The 16902-nt window shown below is 30.3% G+C and overlaps 1 protein-coding gene across 1 annotated transcript in view; it reads right to left on the minus strand.

Annotated features, from left to right (window-relative positions):
* LOC111619026 (F-box only protein 9-like) overlaps positions 1-16902 on the minus strand; it is a 40887-nt gene that overhangs the window by 11354 nt on the left and 12631 nt on the right. The window contains exons 2-7 of the mRNA XM_023360661.1: positions 13153-13413; positions 12931-12988; positions 6458-6541; positions 4465-4492; positions 4142-4265; positions 2583-2684 (exon numbers count right to left, since the gene is read on the minus strand). Coding sequence (XP_023216429.1) covers positions 2583-2684; positions 4142-4265; positions 4465-4492; positions 6458-6541; positions 12931-12988; positions 13153-13413 — 657 coding nt within the window. The remainder of the gene's footprint in view (positions 1-2582; positions 2685-4141; positions 4266-4464; positions 4493-6457; positions 6542-12930; positions 12989-13152; positions 13414-16902) is intronic.

Raw genomic sequence — 16902 nt, forward strand, 5'->3', positions numbered from 1 at the left:
TTCCACACAGGCAAGTACTCTATGCTATCTGTCACAGTAATGATATAGCATGTCTATTTCTTGATATATCAGTGTTGCAGTAATTAAGTGAATATAACATATTCTTTTTTTTATAAAAATTATATTTAGTTTATTGTTTTGTTAATTTTCTGCCAACAGATGGCACTATATGTAAATCAGCAAATCAATTTAGATAGAAATTAATTGATTTACAGAAATCCAATAAATATTTTGGAGTGGGATATATGACATTATCTGAGTTAGATGTATGTGAATGCAACTGCCAAGTTTTGTAGCAATTGGTCGAACAACCTAGGAGTGTATAGCAAACAAACAAACAAACATTCTCACTTATATATAAATATGATTGAATGGACTTACAAAAAAATGTTTAGATTGGCAACCACCACATTCAATACAGGCATTGCATTATTGATTGAAACTCTAGTGTGCTTAATCTCAAATAACCTAAGCACCTCCCAAATCATATCATATGTTGCAAGTATTGTGGCTAATAGTGATTTTGGATCATTCTCCAGTGTGCTGTAAACAAAGCTTTTGATATGCTTGCTCCCAAAGAAAACAATCAAGAAGTATCAGGTCAATGGAAATGGGCTGGCAATTCAAGTAGATCTCTTTCGTCTGATCCAATGTCCAGAATAAATACAAATTCAGAAATTCCAGCACATAGAGAGCAGGGGTGGAGACTTTGTCTGATCACACAAATAAGGTTCTGGGGAAATTTGCAGTAAAAGAATATTATAGGCACAAAAATGTTACAATAAACAGAATAGCATCTTGGCTAAGCCTATAAACATTAATTGAGAAAATCTGCCAAATGCAAGGAAATCCTGTGTTTTAAAAATAAAATTACAGCATTCAATATCTAAATACCAAGTTTAAAAAAATTAAATATCCTCAACTCATACTGTAACAAATACCATTCCTCTTTGTAACATTGATTACATCCACAATGCAAATGCAAACCTTACATTCAAAGGCTTGTACAGATTCAGGATTAATTCAGAGAACACAGGATTCCTAATTCAAAAGTTAATCTATTTCAATTCCTCTATACACTCCTTAAGTTTGCCAATAATAACCTTGTCTTTCAAATCACTTTATATATATAAACATTCTATTGTTTTAGTTATGTTTCAGAAAACTGATCAGCAATTTTGAATTGATGTTGTAATGCAATGTAATTTCTTCCATTTAAATTATTTTGAAAATGATTCCCAGTTATCATTTTCATGCAGAAAATCTGATTTTCAGAAATAGATTTACTGACATAAAGCAAGGGATGCCTGTACAAATATATTTAACACAAATCAATAAATACTTTGAATAACAAATATTTCAAAGTAATTATTGAAAAAACTTAAATCAACAAATTAATTATCAAAAATAACATATAAATTTTTATAAGTAACATATATCTGTTAAACTGCTTAATTAATGTTCTTTTGTTGACACAATACTAATTTTACATTACAATTTAATGCAAAAAACATAAAAAACATTTTTTCAATTTAAAAAATTATTACAAAATACTTTATTGTGAATGATTTCAACTACTACAATCTTAAAATTCTATTTTTCTATAAAGTTGAAAATATTTATGATAATTTTTTTCTTGAATTCTGCAGTGCATTGTTATTAATTTAAAACATGCATAAATCATTTATTTTTTTCCTACTTAATGAGCCTGAAACTAATTGTTTCATTAAATATGTATGCACAAACAACCTTCATCAACCAGCAATCTGTTTAACATAAGAATAAACATACTAAAACACAGACGAAGTAGATATGTGTATTCACCTAACAGATGCACAGGCAAATGTAATAGGAACTGTGAAAAGCCTTCTGCACACAGGTTAATGGCTTAATTTTACAAATTTAACGTTTACAAACTTTATCTAGAGAATTTTAAATTGTATTAGTTATTCTGGTATTTTTGACTGTGCCAGTAATTGTTTAGTAATTCAAACACAAATCATTTATTGTATTTATTCAGACACAGCAAATCTCATCATTAATTACTAAACTAATATTATAACTAATATAAACAAATTAATAAACTTGTATTAGTTATATTTCTGGTAATTTAGTATATTTTGTAATATAGAGTGGTCTGAATGTCATATAATAAGTTATACTTTAAAGATTATTTTATGGATGGTTAAAAAACTGATTTGTAATAACTGCATATTATTATTTGCAATTCAGATGATTCATTGAAGGCAACTAATTCACAAGTAACACACTGCACCACACTGTATTTATGTTCATTTAAATTGTTTTAAAATTTAAGTGTTATGAACACACAGTAGCATTAAAACAAATACTTCTGGTTTAACATATTAAATACTTGAATCATTCAAACTCGTCCTGAAGATAATCACTGAAGGTGTCAATCATCAGCACATGAGTCTTTTAGAGTGATTGTAAATTTTAATTCACATATTATAAGCATATTTCTGGTTACTTACTGTAGATAAATATACATGAATAAACATTCATGCATAGCATATATAGTTTTTCAAACAATTTATAATAAATTTAAAGTTATTGTTTACCCTTGCCACTTGTTCCAAAGATCGAAGATCTAAATCAAGAGAAACAACCCATTTTAGTATGTAGATGAAGACTTCTGTTGGTAAAATGGAAATGTGTGTTGCCTGAAAAAATTTTTTAGAAATTAATTTTATAAAAAATTACTGTAATTTTTAATTGTAATTACTGTAATTATTAATTAATATATATATCAAAATATATATATATAGTATAAAAACAAGATATATTGATGTGTTTATATGTGTGTATATACAGTGTGTTCATAAAAGATTATCAGGGTTTTCACAGGCTTCATAAGTGACCTTAAAAGTATGTTTTTCACATATAATGATGCCTGCCAGTGGCCATGTGAATAAAACCACTGAACACTGGTAGGTGGTTGCAGGTTTACCTCTGACCAACAGACTAGTTAAATAGTTTCTAGGTTTCCTTCACATATCTAACAGCCAGTTTCCCATAGAAAGTCCTCCCAGAAGACATCCCCCTTGGCAAATTGCCCATGTGTTGCATTGCTACATTCCATCAAACCAAACTCACAGATGACAAAGGAGCACGTGTGAAATTTTCTACCAGATATATAAAAAGTTGTTTCCCCTTCATGTCAGAAACTTCTACCCGATGCACAAAAAGCTGTTTCCACATAATAGAATGAGGACAGAAACCTTAGGATCCCAATCTCACCTCGTGATCTCGTCAAGTAGGGTTATATAAAACATCACATCTTGCTCTGACCTCTACTTGCTTCTGAGTGGAGATGCAAGATTGTTGCAGCTGTTGAATCCATCACACTAGACATGCTGACCAAAATATGGCAGGCATATGACTATAGACTGGGTATTTGTCTTGATAAAAAGAGGGATCATTAAGCAATTATGATGTCTGTGGTGAAAACTTGTTGAGTTTCTCATTCCTTTCATTTAAGGTTTGTTATTGTATACCAAACCTAAGAGAAATTAAACATTAAAACCTGTAAGAATCTTTTATGAGCACTCTGTATTTATCTGCTTATTATAAGCTTCAAAGCTTATTTATTCAAACAATAATAAATGGTCATTAACACTAATCAGAGTTAAGTAAACAAGACAGCAATTAGTGGAAATTCTATTTTTATTAATTCTAAAATTAGAAGGGTATGTTAAAACAATTAAAAATTGTACAATTTAGATTTTTATTATTATTATTATTAATTACTAATAACTCATCTGCAACTATCTGTATTATACAGTAGTTTAACTATTGTACAGTACAGATGCAGTTTAACTACTTATAATGTAGTACAGTACAATTACAATTAAAATAATTAGAATTTAAGGTTTAAAGCATTGATTAAAAACTGGTGAAACTGTACATTATCCACCGTGTGCTGATGCTGATAGCATGAAAAAATAATTTATATATTTACCCAAAGACAATAACTATAACCAAAACTTCAATTACAATACAAAAAGTTTTAGTGTATTTTAACTTATGTTTTGAGATGACAACATTAGACAACCGATAACAATATCCATGATTACAATAAGTAGAATCTACTATATATAGATTTAAATTAGAAAATTACCTTATGAATGAGTGCAGGTTGACATATAAGATTCATTTTGAATTGAGAATTTATTCTCTGAAAATGGTCCAACAAATCTGTTATATTTTCATCAGAATATTCATCATTTTCATTTTCTTCAACACTAAAAAATAAGAAAAAGGATAAATATTTGCAAAGTAAATTTCAGCAGTTCACAATATATTCTCAAACTAAAATTACTTGAAATCATACAAACTTTACATTAACTTAATAAATTTTTATATTTATAATTAAATTAAAAAACGAAATGAAAGTAATTATAATTCATTACATATCTGGTTTGTTAATATATTAATATTTACCTGTCTTGTAAATCTTCATTGTCCAAAGCTAAATAGAGACACAAAATACAGTATTAAATTACATTGTTTGTAATTCAAAATTTAATTTTAATCTAAGTAAAAGATTTAAATTTTTCAATGTTTAACTTTTAAAAATTTTTTATCTTTAAATTCTAAAATTCATTTTGAAATTTTATGATAAAACCAAATTATATTAACAAGAAAGAGAAAAACATTCACATTTTTAATATTATCAATAAGATTTTTCATGAAATAAAGTAATTTTTGAAATGAAAGTTATGAAATGATCTAACTTTCAACAATCTTTAGTATCAACATGAGCCACCAAGAGATGTGAGATGTCCTTGGGGCTACCAGAGTAGCCACTCAATGACATCTCATATCTCTTCACTAAGATAACTTCAATAGTGTTAGCAAAGCCATCTAGTAAGATTTTCCTCAAAATGATTAACTGGCCCAGAGAAAAATACAGAAACAAAATAAAGTGTAAAGAGAAGGTTCTAGAAAGTAGCTAAGCATCAGTCAGTTATTATTTTTTTGTATCATGCACAACAAATTTTTGTGTAAAACAGTGAATCTTTCAAATTACATCAGAGGTGAGGTGTCAGAATAACTAAAGAACTACATGAGCAGAAGTGTGGAACAAGGAGGATATAAAAGCCACAGTTATTTAAGAACCTAAACCTGATAGTATGTATGAAAACCACTTTTAAACAGAAGAAAATATTTTTACAATTTTATTTTATTTAAATAGCCAAAAATGTTCCATTTCATAGTAAAACTGTTTTGTTAGTATTCCTAATAACATTAAATCTTTTCCTTTGTATTAAAAAATGATGCCAAGATATTTAATTATGCTGCACCTGCAATAATTTGCAAGAGCACAGAATGCTGTAGAACATTCTAGAATCTTTTTCTGCATTCAATTTTCTGCTTCTTTCAAAATGGTAATGAAGAAAGATGCTTTATACTTAATAGCATACAACTTTTACACATTACATAAAATATTAGGAAAAGTTTACTGTAAATCATTTTGTAAACAAAGGAATTTCAAAATATACTCTATATTGCATTCTCCAATGTTTAAGAGTGGATAACCACTACAGAGAAAAAAGGGTCTGGTAGAAAAATGAAAATTCTAATAAAAGCAAAATTGGAAGGATTGAAGAGAACATTTTAAGACTAATAATTTCAGTTTATTTGTACCTCTGGAAATGAAAATTTCACATAGTTGGCTCCCCAATGCTTTGAAAATAAAAACAAATATTAAATATTGAAGACAATAAATAATTCCAGAAAGGACAGACATGCAAAAATTCACTGTCAAAGACAAAATGAAGAAGGTTATTGCAAAAGTTATTCATTTTGCACGATAAATCTTACTTCACCCTCTTGTACGTGATGATCAACAATAATAGTGGATTTCTATGGTGAATTCTTGTAACTGTGAACAAATCAAATTATTACATTTATGTTCAACTGGATTTCTGATAATCTGTATATTCTTACTGAATATACAGATTATCAGAAATCTGTATATTCAGTAAGTAAATCCACCAAAATAATCATGCAATGTTTATGTATTTTTTGCAAATGTATGCATTTAAAACTTTGATTATTATTTTTTATTTTTATGTAAATTAACAATTAAACATCTCAATATTTAAAATAAATATTTTATTTTATACATTTCAAAGAGATAATATTCTAGATTTCCTCTTAATATCATTATAATTTTGTAAACATAATACCAAGAAAGGAAGTGATAAAAAAGTTGAAGCATAAAGTTGCAATGAAAAATGTCACATGCAAAAAACAAGGAAACTACTAATGATTGCATTATATCATAGTATTTTCAACCACAAGATTAATAAGCGAAATTTGATAATTTATATTTAAGCTTTACAATAAATAAAATTTTAAATTTAATATATACTGATAATATACATCTATATTTTGATAAAATTAATTAATTTCATCTATGTTTACTTACTCATTTGTGATTTGGTGGCATTAAATGAAATGTGAAATTCGATATCAGGTACTAACTGAACAGCTCGGCGGTAAAAAGAAATGGCTAAAGGAAAATTTATAACAGATTAATATAAAAGAAAAATAATTAAATCAATTTTCAAAACTATTATAGAAATTTAATTCATAAATTAATGAAGACTAATTAAATAAAATTTATATAAGTTCTTAATGTAAACATTTGAATAAATAAAATTTTCTAATATTAATTAAATGAAAAAAATGTTCATTTAAAATAATTCCCAACAAAATGCAAATAATAATTTATACATAAATGAAGATAATTTGTAAAATAATTTATCTACACTCACTGACCAATGAATTAGAAATCCCCATGCATATTATGTTAATGTAATTTTGCAGCTTATATGCAAAACACTTGAGTCATGTGAGTTATCATATGTTCATAAGCTCCTATTTAAGAATGCTGTTGGTCAGTATGATCATTAAGTTTATAAAGCAAAGGACTTGATGGAATTTCAAAAAAGGCCAATTGTGGGTGCCCATCTTGCTGGAGCCACAATATCAAGAACTGTAGAGCTGACTGGTTTTTCCAAAGGTGAGATTCCCAAGTGTTCAATTGGTGGAAAAATAACCTGCAGTCGATGTCTAAAAGAAGCAACTGTGACTCCAAAACAGTTAATCAGGAATGCGACCGATGTCATCTGAACAGGCTAGTGCAGGAAAAAAAGGGCTTCCTCTGTGCAGCAATTGACAGAAGAATTTAATGAATCCCATCCTCAACCCATATCTATCTGAACTATGCTCAAGGAATTGAAAAGAATTGATATGAATAGTTGCAGGCCTATAAGAAAACCACTGATTTCTACAAAGAACTGAAAAGTTTGTGTACAGTGGTGCCAAGAGCACTGAGATTGGACATCTGAAGACTGGAAAAAAGTAATATTGTCAGACAAATCATAGTACACCTTATTCTGTACCAATGTTTGACAGAGGGTTTGGAGAGAGCCCCATGAAGCAGTGGATCCTGCTTGCCTCATTAACTCATCAAGCTTCTGGTGTTATGGTATGGTGCACATTCTGTTGGGACAAAACTGATCCACTGATGTTCCTGGAGGGTCGGGTGACTTCCAACGAGTACCCTAAGCATTGTTGCCAATCACGTTCATCCTGCAATGTTGCATTTTTTTCCTGCATGTGATGGCTTTCTTTCATGACAATGCTACTGTCCATCGCGGAAAAATTGTTCAGCAGTGGTTCAGCAAGCATGAAGATGACTTTTGCCACACATCCTGGCCACCACAGATCTTAACCCTATCGAGAATGTATGGAACATGTTATGACGACAGATCCACCAGCAAAGTTCGCTTCTGTCAAATCTATGATAACTAAAGAAAACTCTAGTGAATTCCTGGTGTGCACTGGACTTAGAAGCATTTCAGCACCTTGTAGAACCCATGTCAAATCATATAAATGATGTAATTCAAGCTAAAGGTGGTCCAATAAAATATTAAACTGCTGTTTCTAATTCGTTGGTCAGTGAGTGTAGATATGTAGTTTTAAACATTCATGAAAACATTATACAGTAGAACCTCGAAAACTCGACCTAATGTGGACCGAAGGGTGGCCGAGTTTGTGAAAATGCCGAGTTATCGGGAATGGGGTTAAAAAAAATAAGTACGAGTATTTCCTCAGAAAATACTGTACTGTACTTGTACAGTATTTACTTGTACAGAATATAACAGAGAATAAACTGCCCAAATACCCTTAAACAAAGGAAAAGTACGTCCTTTATGAAGGCATAGAGCCACTACATGAAAATGAAAATTAATGAATACACTGTGTACAGTAATTTACCTGATAAGACAGACCTCAGAAAAATACTTTATGAGAGCTTTTATACTTTTATAAAGCTGTCTATAATGAAAATTAATTAACTAAGGATTTTTTCGCCCTGCCAAGGTGTGGACCAGTTATCCGGAGTGCTAAGTTATCGAGGGACGAGTTTTCGAGGTTCTACTGTATATGGAGTCTTCCAAAATAAATGCTACTATTTTAAATAACTGTAATTATATTAATTAATACCTGACAGGTATGCAATATACATCAATTGATAGAGTAACTGTTCAAGTTTCATCTCCCATCTGCATTCAAATGTATTGTTGTCTACTACTTCTAGGAAATGCCATAAACAAAAATGGCAACTTGCAACAGAAAAGATATTTTGTTTTGCAAACATGAGAACCTACCCTAGAAAGTCAGAATCATTCATCATTGTGCAATATGAGTAATCTGCAGGAGCAGTAGAATACAGCTGTGGAGTGGTGGGAGCTGAAGAATTGTGGTAAGAGGAATAACAATGGATATGCTATAGCAGTGGTTCTCAACCTTTCTGAGGCCACAGAACACCATTCATATACTTTTTATTACACGAAACATTAGCATAAATATATTCAAAATTTGATAAGCAATTCCATGTTTACTATTCTCAGGAAACAATGAAACAATAAACTAATAAACTTTAATATATTGAATAAAATAAAAACATGGAATTGTGTATGAATATAGCAATGGGAATAAATTTGAATAAAAACTTTAAAGTTCTTTCTTTTGTGGTGCACTCAAGGTAGGTTTGCTGATCACATGTGTTCCACAGCACACTGGTTAAGAATCACTGTGCTATAGCAAGCATAGAAAGAATGAGTATTGGTTGAATATGTGCTCTGTGACTCAAGATGTACACATTGAGAAACTAATGAGCAAATGTGAAACTTCGACAGTTTTCCAATATTTTAATGAACTTTACAATGTTCTCAGGTAACAATTAACATAATTACAATAATTTAAAATGGCAGAATTCTTTTCAAAAGTTAGATTCCTTAACTAGTGTTTTATATTAATGCATTGCAGGAGGCATTATGGGGTAGTTACAAAAGATGGTATACAACAATGTTTCCAGAAGTTGTATGAGCACTGAAAAAGTGTATTGTAGCCCAAGAGGATTAATTTAAAGGTGGTTGTGCATCAAATTTGGCATATAGTTCTTTGCCATTCCAGACAAAGAACTACATGCCAAATCCCAAACTTTCAAATCCTTTTCTGTATTTAACACAATATTTATCTTAGTAATTCAAACACAAATTATTTATTGTATTTATTCAGACACTTGGCAAATCTCATCATTAAATTTTATTCAGTTGATACATGTTCATCTCATTTGTACACGTTTCAGGCATTCCTTGCTCCTCTTCAGCCAAATTTTTGGATTACAGATTATTGAAAGTTAAAACCATAAAATTCCTTTGCCCATTTTACTTGTCATCCATTAAATTACAAATTTTTTTATGGTTTAAACCTTTAAAACACTCAACTTCTTATTATGTAGTTATTCATTTTGAATTGTTATAAAATGTAAACAATTTTAAAATTTTTCCCATACATTTACTATCACGTTTAAATCGATTTAAAAACAATACTAGAATTTACATACTCGTCTTTCATCAAAATCGAAGTAGTTCTTCCATACAAACATATTTCGCCGACCTTTCCTCCTCTTTTTTTAAATACAATAAATAATTTGTGTTTGAATTACTAAAAATTACTGGCACGGTTTCAAAAATATCACAATATTTATCTATTTAAAGTTATAACTTCTTTAATAAAATAGAATTATGATGTTAGTGGCAACAGAGCATATATCAAAAAATTACAAAAACAGACTAAGAATAACCATCTAAATAAATTTTTTTAAATTAAAATAAATCAAAAAATATTAAAAATACCTTTTAACTTATATATACATTTTGTTAATATATTTTTGTAAATCAAGTTGTCAAAATAAGTATTTGTATTTCTAAAATTTTGTATTTGTGATACTTAAGGCTAGGACATCTAGGCACTAAAAATTATATAGTTTATACGATTTTTAGTACCATATGTCATAGAATTAGTGATAATGTATGATAAACAGAAATTATATTCACAAATATTTATTTCTATTACAATTATCTTATAATTTCACATTTATTATGTGTAAAAAAGAACAAAGCTGTGCAACATCTGCAATTTTATATCTTATATTCTTTTCTTTTACATGTTATAAAGTAAGCATTAATGTTAATAAATAAAGTTAAATATTAGATGAGAAAAAAAAATATTTGAAATAATAGAAAAAAAATTATATTAATGATATTGAATTTGGTTGCTTACAAACTAAAACCAAGTTTGAGAAAGCATATAACATCTTTCAATACTGAAAAACACCTGCAACTTTTAAATATGAATCACAGTACAATCATATGTATCAGATTTCATCATTCTAACTACTAAACAGCTGGATTTGTTATATTAAACAATTCTCATATGATATATCAAAATGAAATGTAAATTATATTAGAAATTTAATAAGAATGAATGCAAATAGTATTAGTGGTAGATGCACATTGAAAACTGTGAACAAACTGTAAAAAAAAAAAAAACTTGACCTAAGTTACTAAAAAATAAAACTTTTAATAAAATAATATCAAAACTAATTATAAAAATTATTTAAAACAATGTTTTCAAAGGATTTGAAGCTTAGTGTCGCCTTGTTTGTACTTAGCAAACAGTAGACGTTAGAGACGATAGGAATAAACTAAACTTTATTTGGTATACATATTACGAAGCTGCATTTTGGGTGTCAAACCACTCTTCAGTTCAATTCTTAAATTTACCTAATAGAGTATTATAAGTATACTAGGTTAAGATATTGCTTAAGATTGTTTTACAGAAAAATTACTGCACAACTATATTTACATTTACCTTTACTAAAACAATCTTAAGCAATATTGTAACCTAGTATACTTATATTAGATAAATCTAAGAATTGAACTGAAGAAGGGTTTGACAAATGCATCTTCATAATACATATACCAAATAAAGTTTTGTTTATTCCTGTTGTCTTCAACATCTACTGTTTGATAAATCTGTAACAAAGCAACACTAAACTTTAAATCCTACAATTGATATTAAAACAAAACAAGAAGCTTGAATATCAACAATGTTTTCGCTTGATTATGCAAGCTTCTTTGGGCAAAGGAACAACAATTTGAAATGAAGCATATTTTAAATTTGTAAATGAAAATTTAAAGTATGTTCCAATCCAAATCCTTGTTCCTTTATCCACAAAAAGCTTGAATAATCAAGCAAAAACATTTGTTTTAACCCTAAATCTCAAAGCATAAATCATTAGCACATGAACACAAAGCTTCATAAATATTACGACTATTTATTTTATTAATTGGTTTCATATCGGAATACTGATTGACAGTAATATAATGAATATATGATGAAATATACTAATTTTGCTACAATTTCAATCACTGAATGATTATTATAAAATTTTATATTGACACATTGATTTGCATGATGTTCTGTGTTGTATATGTGGTTGCACTCACTGCAATATTAGTAGTAAAATAGTTTGTTTTCCAAATGGTAGATGTGACAAATTGTTATTGTGTTTTCAGATGTTGGATTCTCTCTGGAGAATGGTAGGATTTTTCTGTAAAACATTTTCTATGAGGTGGTGCAATTATTCCTGTAAGGTGTGCAATTCTAGCATCTTCATCGATGGTTTGGTTAGCTTTTCAATTAGATGGATGAAGAAATCATCTCTCTTCATTTCCTTAAAGTGTCTAACAGGTAAATGAATAAAATAAATAATATTTCTGCTTGGAAAGCAACAAGATGATTGACTAGCAAGTTGTGCATAGTAGCAATCATTATTTTTTTTCTCTAATAATTATTTTTGAAGGAATAAGTATATATGAATTTTCTGAAGCAGACAGAAGATAAAACTAAAGAATAAAAAATAGAATTTACATGAATTATGCCATATAAAGACAAAATTCACATACACACAAAATGTATAAGCATGACTATCCTTGACTATCCTAACTAGGTGTGGTGCCTTGAATAATCAAGGCACCACACCTAGTTACAAAGCTTTGTTAAATTGATGACAACAGTTTCAATTATTCCACAAACAAAAACAATTCCAAGAATTTGCACTTGTTATGACAATCCTAGCAACAAAGTAGGAAGGTACCAAAAATCACAGAAAGATAGTACAAAACAACAAGGAAAAACAATAAGAATTGGCAAACTCATGTCATAAAAATGACAAAGCTTTGTGTTCTAGGGTTAAAAAATTTCTATAATTAGTCTTTATATTATCTCATTAAAGTTTTTAGTTTCTGTAAGTTGGGTTAAGTGTTCCTTTTCTAACAATTTGTGCAAATAGTATTTAAATTTAATATATTAATTTTTAAAATATGAATCTATGATTTGTGAGTTTTAGATATTTTAATCCTGCAGAAGTCAAGTGAAGTCATGAGAAACCGTAATTATTTTCTAATTCATGCTAATGACTTTTTTAATGTTAAACTACAAATAATTTTATATAAGCAAATATTATAAAAATATTGTCATTACCATCATATAACTTCCCATTTTGTTCTGCTTGGACACCTCTTAAAAACCATTGTCTAGCCTGGAAGTAACATTCAATTTTAATTTTTATGTACTTAAACTTTTTACAAAGTCACTATTTAAAATATTTCATTATAATATAGATTTCTTTCCAACATATAAATAAACAAAAATAAATAAAATTTACAAAACATAATTATTAAATTATTTTTTAAATTAACGCACTTTCTCTTCTATGGCTTCAGAAACATGCTTGTCTTCAAGACCTTTCACATCACTTTTTACTAACATATTGTTGGACTTAATGGGAGAATCTTCTAATTCTCTCCGCCACTGAAGGCGAAACTGATCTAATTCTGTCTCCATCGATGTTACAGTCAATGAAGATGTGGATGAGGAGTCATCATCTTGGGCTTCTTCGGTGTCTTCTCCACCTCCGGTTCCGTCTCCAGTTCTTGATGATTCACCTCCTGATATTATTTCATCCTGTAAAATATATTACAGTTAATAAATCAAAATTAATTTTGCCATTTTGAAAATATCTATATGATAGATGTGCTTAAAAGAAAATCAACAAAACAAATACACAATTAAATTTAATATAGAGTTTCATAAATATTAAAAATTTAATAACACAATAGATTATTGTTATAGAAATTTCATAACTGTTTAACCATTCAAGTCATATTCAGTGAGAAATCCACACTTTTAAATGACACCAAATTAAAAAAATAAATCAGAACAAATAAACATTGTGAGTGCAGTATTATTATTTTGCAAATGGCAGAATCCTGTTAGCACAAATTTGATTGTGTTTGAAAACACATTTCCTATTATTTTACAATTAAACATGGTTCTCCAGAATCTATCAAGTCCAGTAAAAATGAGCAAAGGTCTTGAGTGGTCATAATTGCTGAAATGTTGAAAATTAAGATTATTTCAGTATCAATACCAGATTAAAGGTACACTTATTGGAGGTAATATCCTCAAATTTTGTGTGTCTGCATAAAATATTTTTCTTGTAATGTCTGTCTACATAACCCATATGTGTTTGTAAGCATTTTGCAATAGAACTCTGGCCAAGTTATGAATTGATTCACTTGGATCAAAGTTGATACAGATAATTAGAATGATAGAAACATAAACAACAGTAATTAATTAATTGTGCTCTGTAAACCCATAAACTGTGATTTGCATTTAATACAGTTAGCTAATCTTAAAAAAATCTTTATCTACAAATACAACTCAACAAAAATCTTAACAAGAATAGATCACTTTCCTAGTGAGACATTTGACATTCTTGCTACCGTGAGAAACCCAAGCTAAATAGAGAAAATTTACTTAAATAATTTTGATAAAATTTTAACTCTCAACCACAATAGCAGAAAGTGATTCCTTTTCCTACGGACTTGCTTCCTTGTCCAGAGATGACACATCTGACTTTGTCACTTTTGACTGTATTGAGAACATAACATCAAAAATTGCTATTGGTTTAACTAACTTACATTACCAAAAATGGACATAGAACCCAACAGGAGGACCCCAAATAAAAGAGAAGGAGCCCGTCGTCATAGTGAGTCAAGTGTTCGCTCCAGTCTTGGATTACACTGCCCATAAAAATCATCTCCAGGGACTAAATCCTAGTGAAATCCTGCATGCCAAGTGACAACACCATCCTCCTAAGATCTCAACAAATGGCCAACAAATTCAAGTAAATACCAACTCGCGATCAAATGTAAACTCTTTCTCTCTCTCTCTGTTAGGGATACAATACAATTTAATTATTATGCTATTTGATTACTATACAGTTAACTCTAATATATATGTATAATCCTATACTGTACATATAAATGGTTATTTGTTTGTGTTACATAAGTAGTAGAGTGCAACTTCTTTCAGGAACGCTGTCTCTCGAACCTCCTACATCCCAAATCTGACCACCTACACACAACCGCTCATGCATAGACGAACTTAGTGGCCATCAAGGTTTTTATGTCTATCCATAAGACACAGTGGTGCCAATCCTTCAGTCAATTGGTGTGTAAGCATAGGGAATGTTTCCCCTGTCCCTATGTTTTCTATTGCAGCCTTAAAAAACCATTGTGACCACCCCATCTCCACCAGCATCCATAGTGACATCAACAAATCCAGCAACATTTACTCCATCTACTGGACTCGTGCCCACCAGGGCACTCTCGGTAACGAGAGGGCCGATGAACTCGCAAAGAGCGCCTGTGAAGACAACAACCTTCCAATTGTCTACAGCAAGATCAATATTAAAACTATAAAAAACATCATTCGCAACGACCTCCTCGATCTTTGGCAGGAGGACTGGGACAGACAAAATCATCCCATCACCCATCAACTCATTCCTAACATCAAGACCTTCCTTGCTATCCCCTGGTATAGACCGACCCANTGAAAAAAATGTTCATTTAAAATAATTCCCAACAAAATGCAAATAATAATTTATACATAAATGAAGATAATTTGTAAAATAATTTATCTACACTCACTGACCAATGAATTAGAAATCCCCATGCATATTATGTTAATGTAATTTTGCAGCTTATATGCAAAACACTTGAGTCATGTGAGTTATCATATGTTCATAAGCTCCTATTTAAGAATGCTGTTGGTCAGTATGATCATTAAGTTTATAAAGCAAAGGACTTGATGGAATTTCAAAAAAGGCCAATTGTGGGTGCCCATCTTGCTGGAGCCACAATATCAAGAACTGTAGAGCTGACTGGTTTTTCCAAAGGTGAGATTCCCAAGTGTTCAATTGGTGGAAAAATAACCTGCAGTCGATGTCTAAAAGAAGCAACTGTGACTCCAAAACAGTTAATCAGGAATGCGACCGATGTCATCTGAACAGGCTAGTGCAGGAAAAAAAGGGCTTCCTCTGTGCAGCAATTGACAGAAGAATTTAATGAATCCCATCCTCAACCCATATCTATCTGAACTATGCTCAAGGAATTGAAAAGAATTGATATGAATAGTTGCAGGCCTATAAGAAAACCACTGATTTCTACAAAGAACTGAAAAGTTTGTGTACAGTGGTGCCAAGAGCACTGAGATTGGACATCTGAAGACTGGAAAAAAGTAATATTGTCAGACAAATCATAGTACACCTTATTCTGTACCAATGTTTGACAGAGGGTTTGGAGAGAGCCCCATGAAGCAGTGGATCCTGCTTGCCTCATTAACTCATCAAGCTTCTGGTGTTATGGTATGGTGCACATTCTGTTGGGACAAAACTGATCCACTGATGTTCCTGGAGGGTCGGGTGACTTCCAACGAGTACCCTAAGCATTGTTGCCAATCACGTTCATCCTGCAATGTTGCATTTTTTTCCTGCATGTGATGGCTTTCTTTCATGACAATGCTACTGTCCATCGCGGAAAAATTGTTCAGCAGTGGTTCAGCAAGCATGAAGATGACTTTTGCCACACATCCTGGCCACCACAGATCTTAACCCTATCGAGAATGTATGGAACATGTTATGACGACAGATCCACCAGCAAAGTTCGCTTCTGTCAAATCTATGATAACTAAAGAAAACTCTAGTGAATTCCTGGTGTGCACTGGACTTAGAAGCATTTCAGCACCTTGTAGAACCCATGTCAAATCATATAAATGATGTAATTCAAGCTAAAGGTGGTCCAATAAAATATTAAACTGCTGTTTCTAATTCGTTGGTCAGTGAGTGTAGATATGTAGTTTTAAACATTCATGAAAACATTATACAGTAGAACCTCGAAAACTCGACCTAATGTGGACCGAAGGGTGGCCGAGTTTGTGAAAATGCCGAGTTATCGGGAATGGGGTTAAAAAAAATAAGTACGAGTATTTCCTCAGAAAATACTGTACTGTACTTGTACAGTATTTACTTGTACAGAATATAACAGAGAATAAACTGCCCAAATACCCTTAAACAAAGGAAAAGTACGTCCTTTATGAAGGCATAGAGCC

The sequence above is a fragment of the Centruroides sculpturatus genome, unplaced genomic scaffold, assembly GCF_000671375.1.
Source record: "Centruroides sculpturatus isolate CEXI.00-Female unplaced genomic scaffold, Cexi_2.0 scaffold234, whole genome shotgun sequence".
Classification (NCBI taxonomy): domain Eukaryota; kingdom Metazoa; phylum Arthropoda; class Arachnida; order Scorpiones; family Buthidae; genus Centruroides; species Centruroides sculpturatus.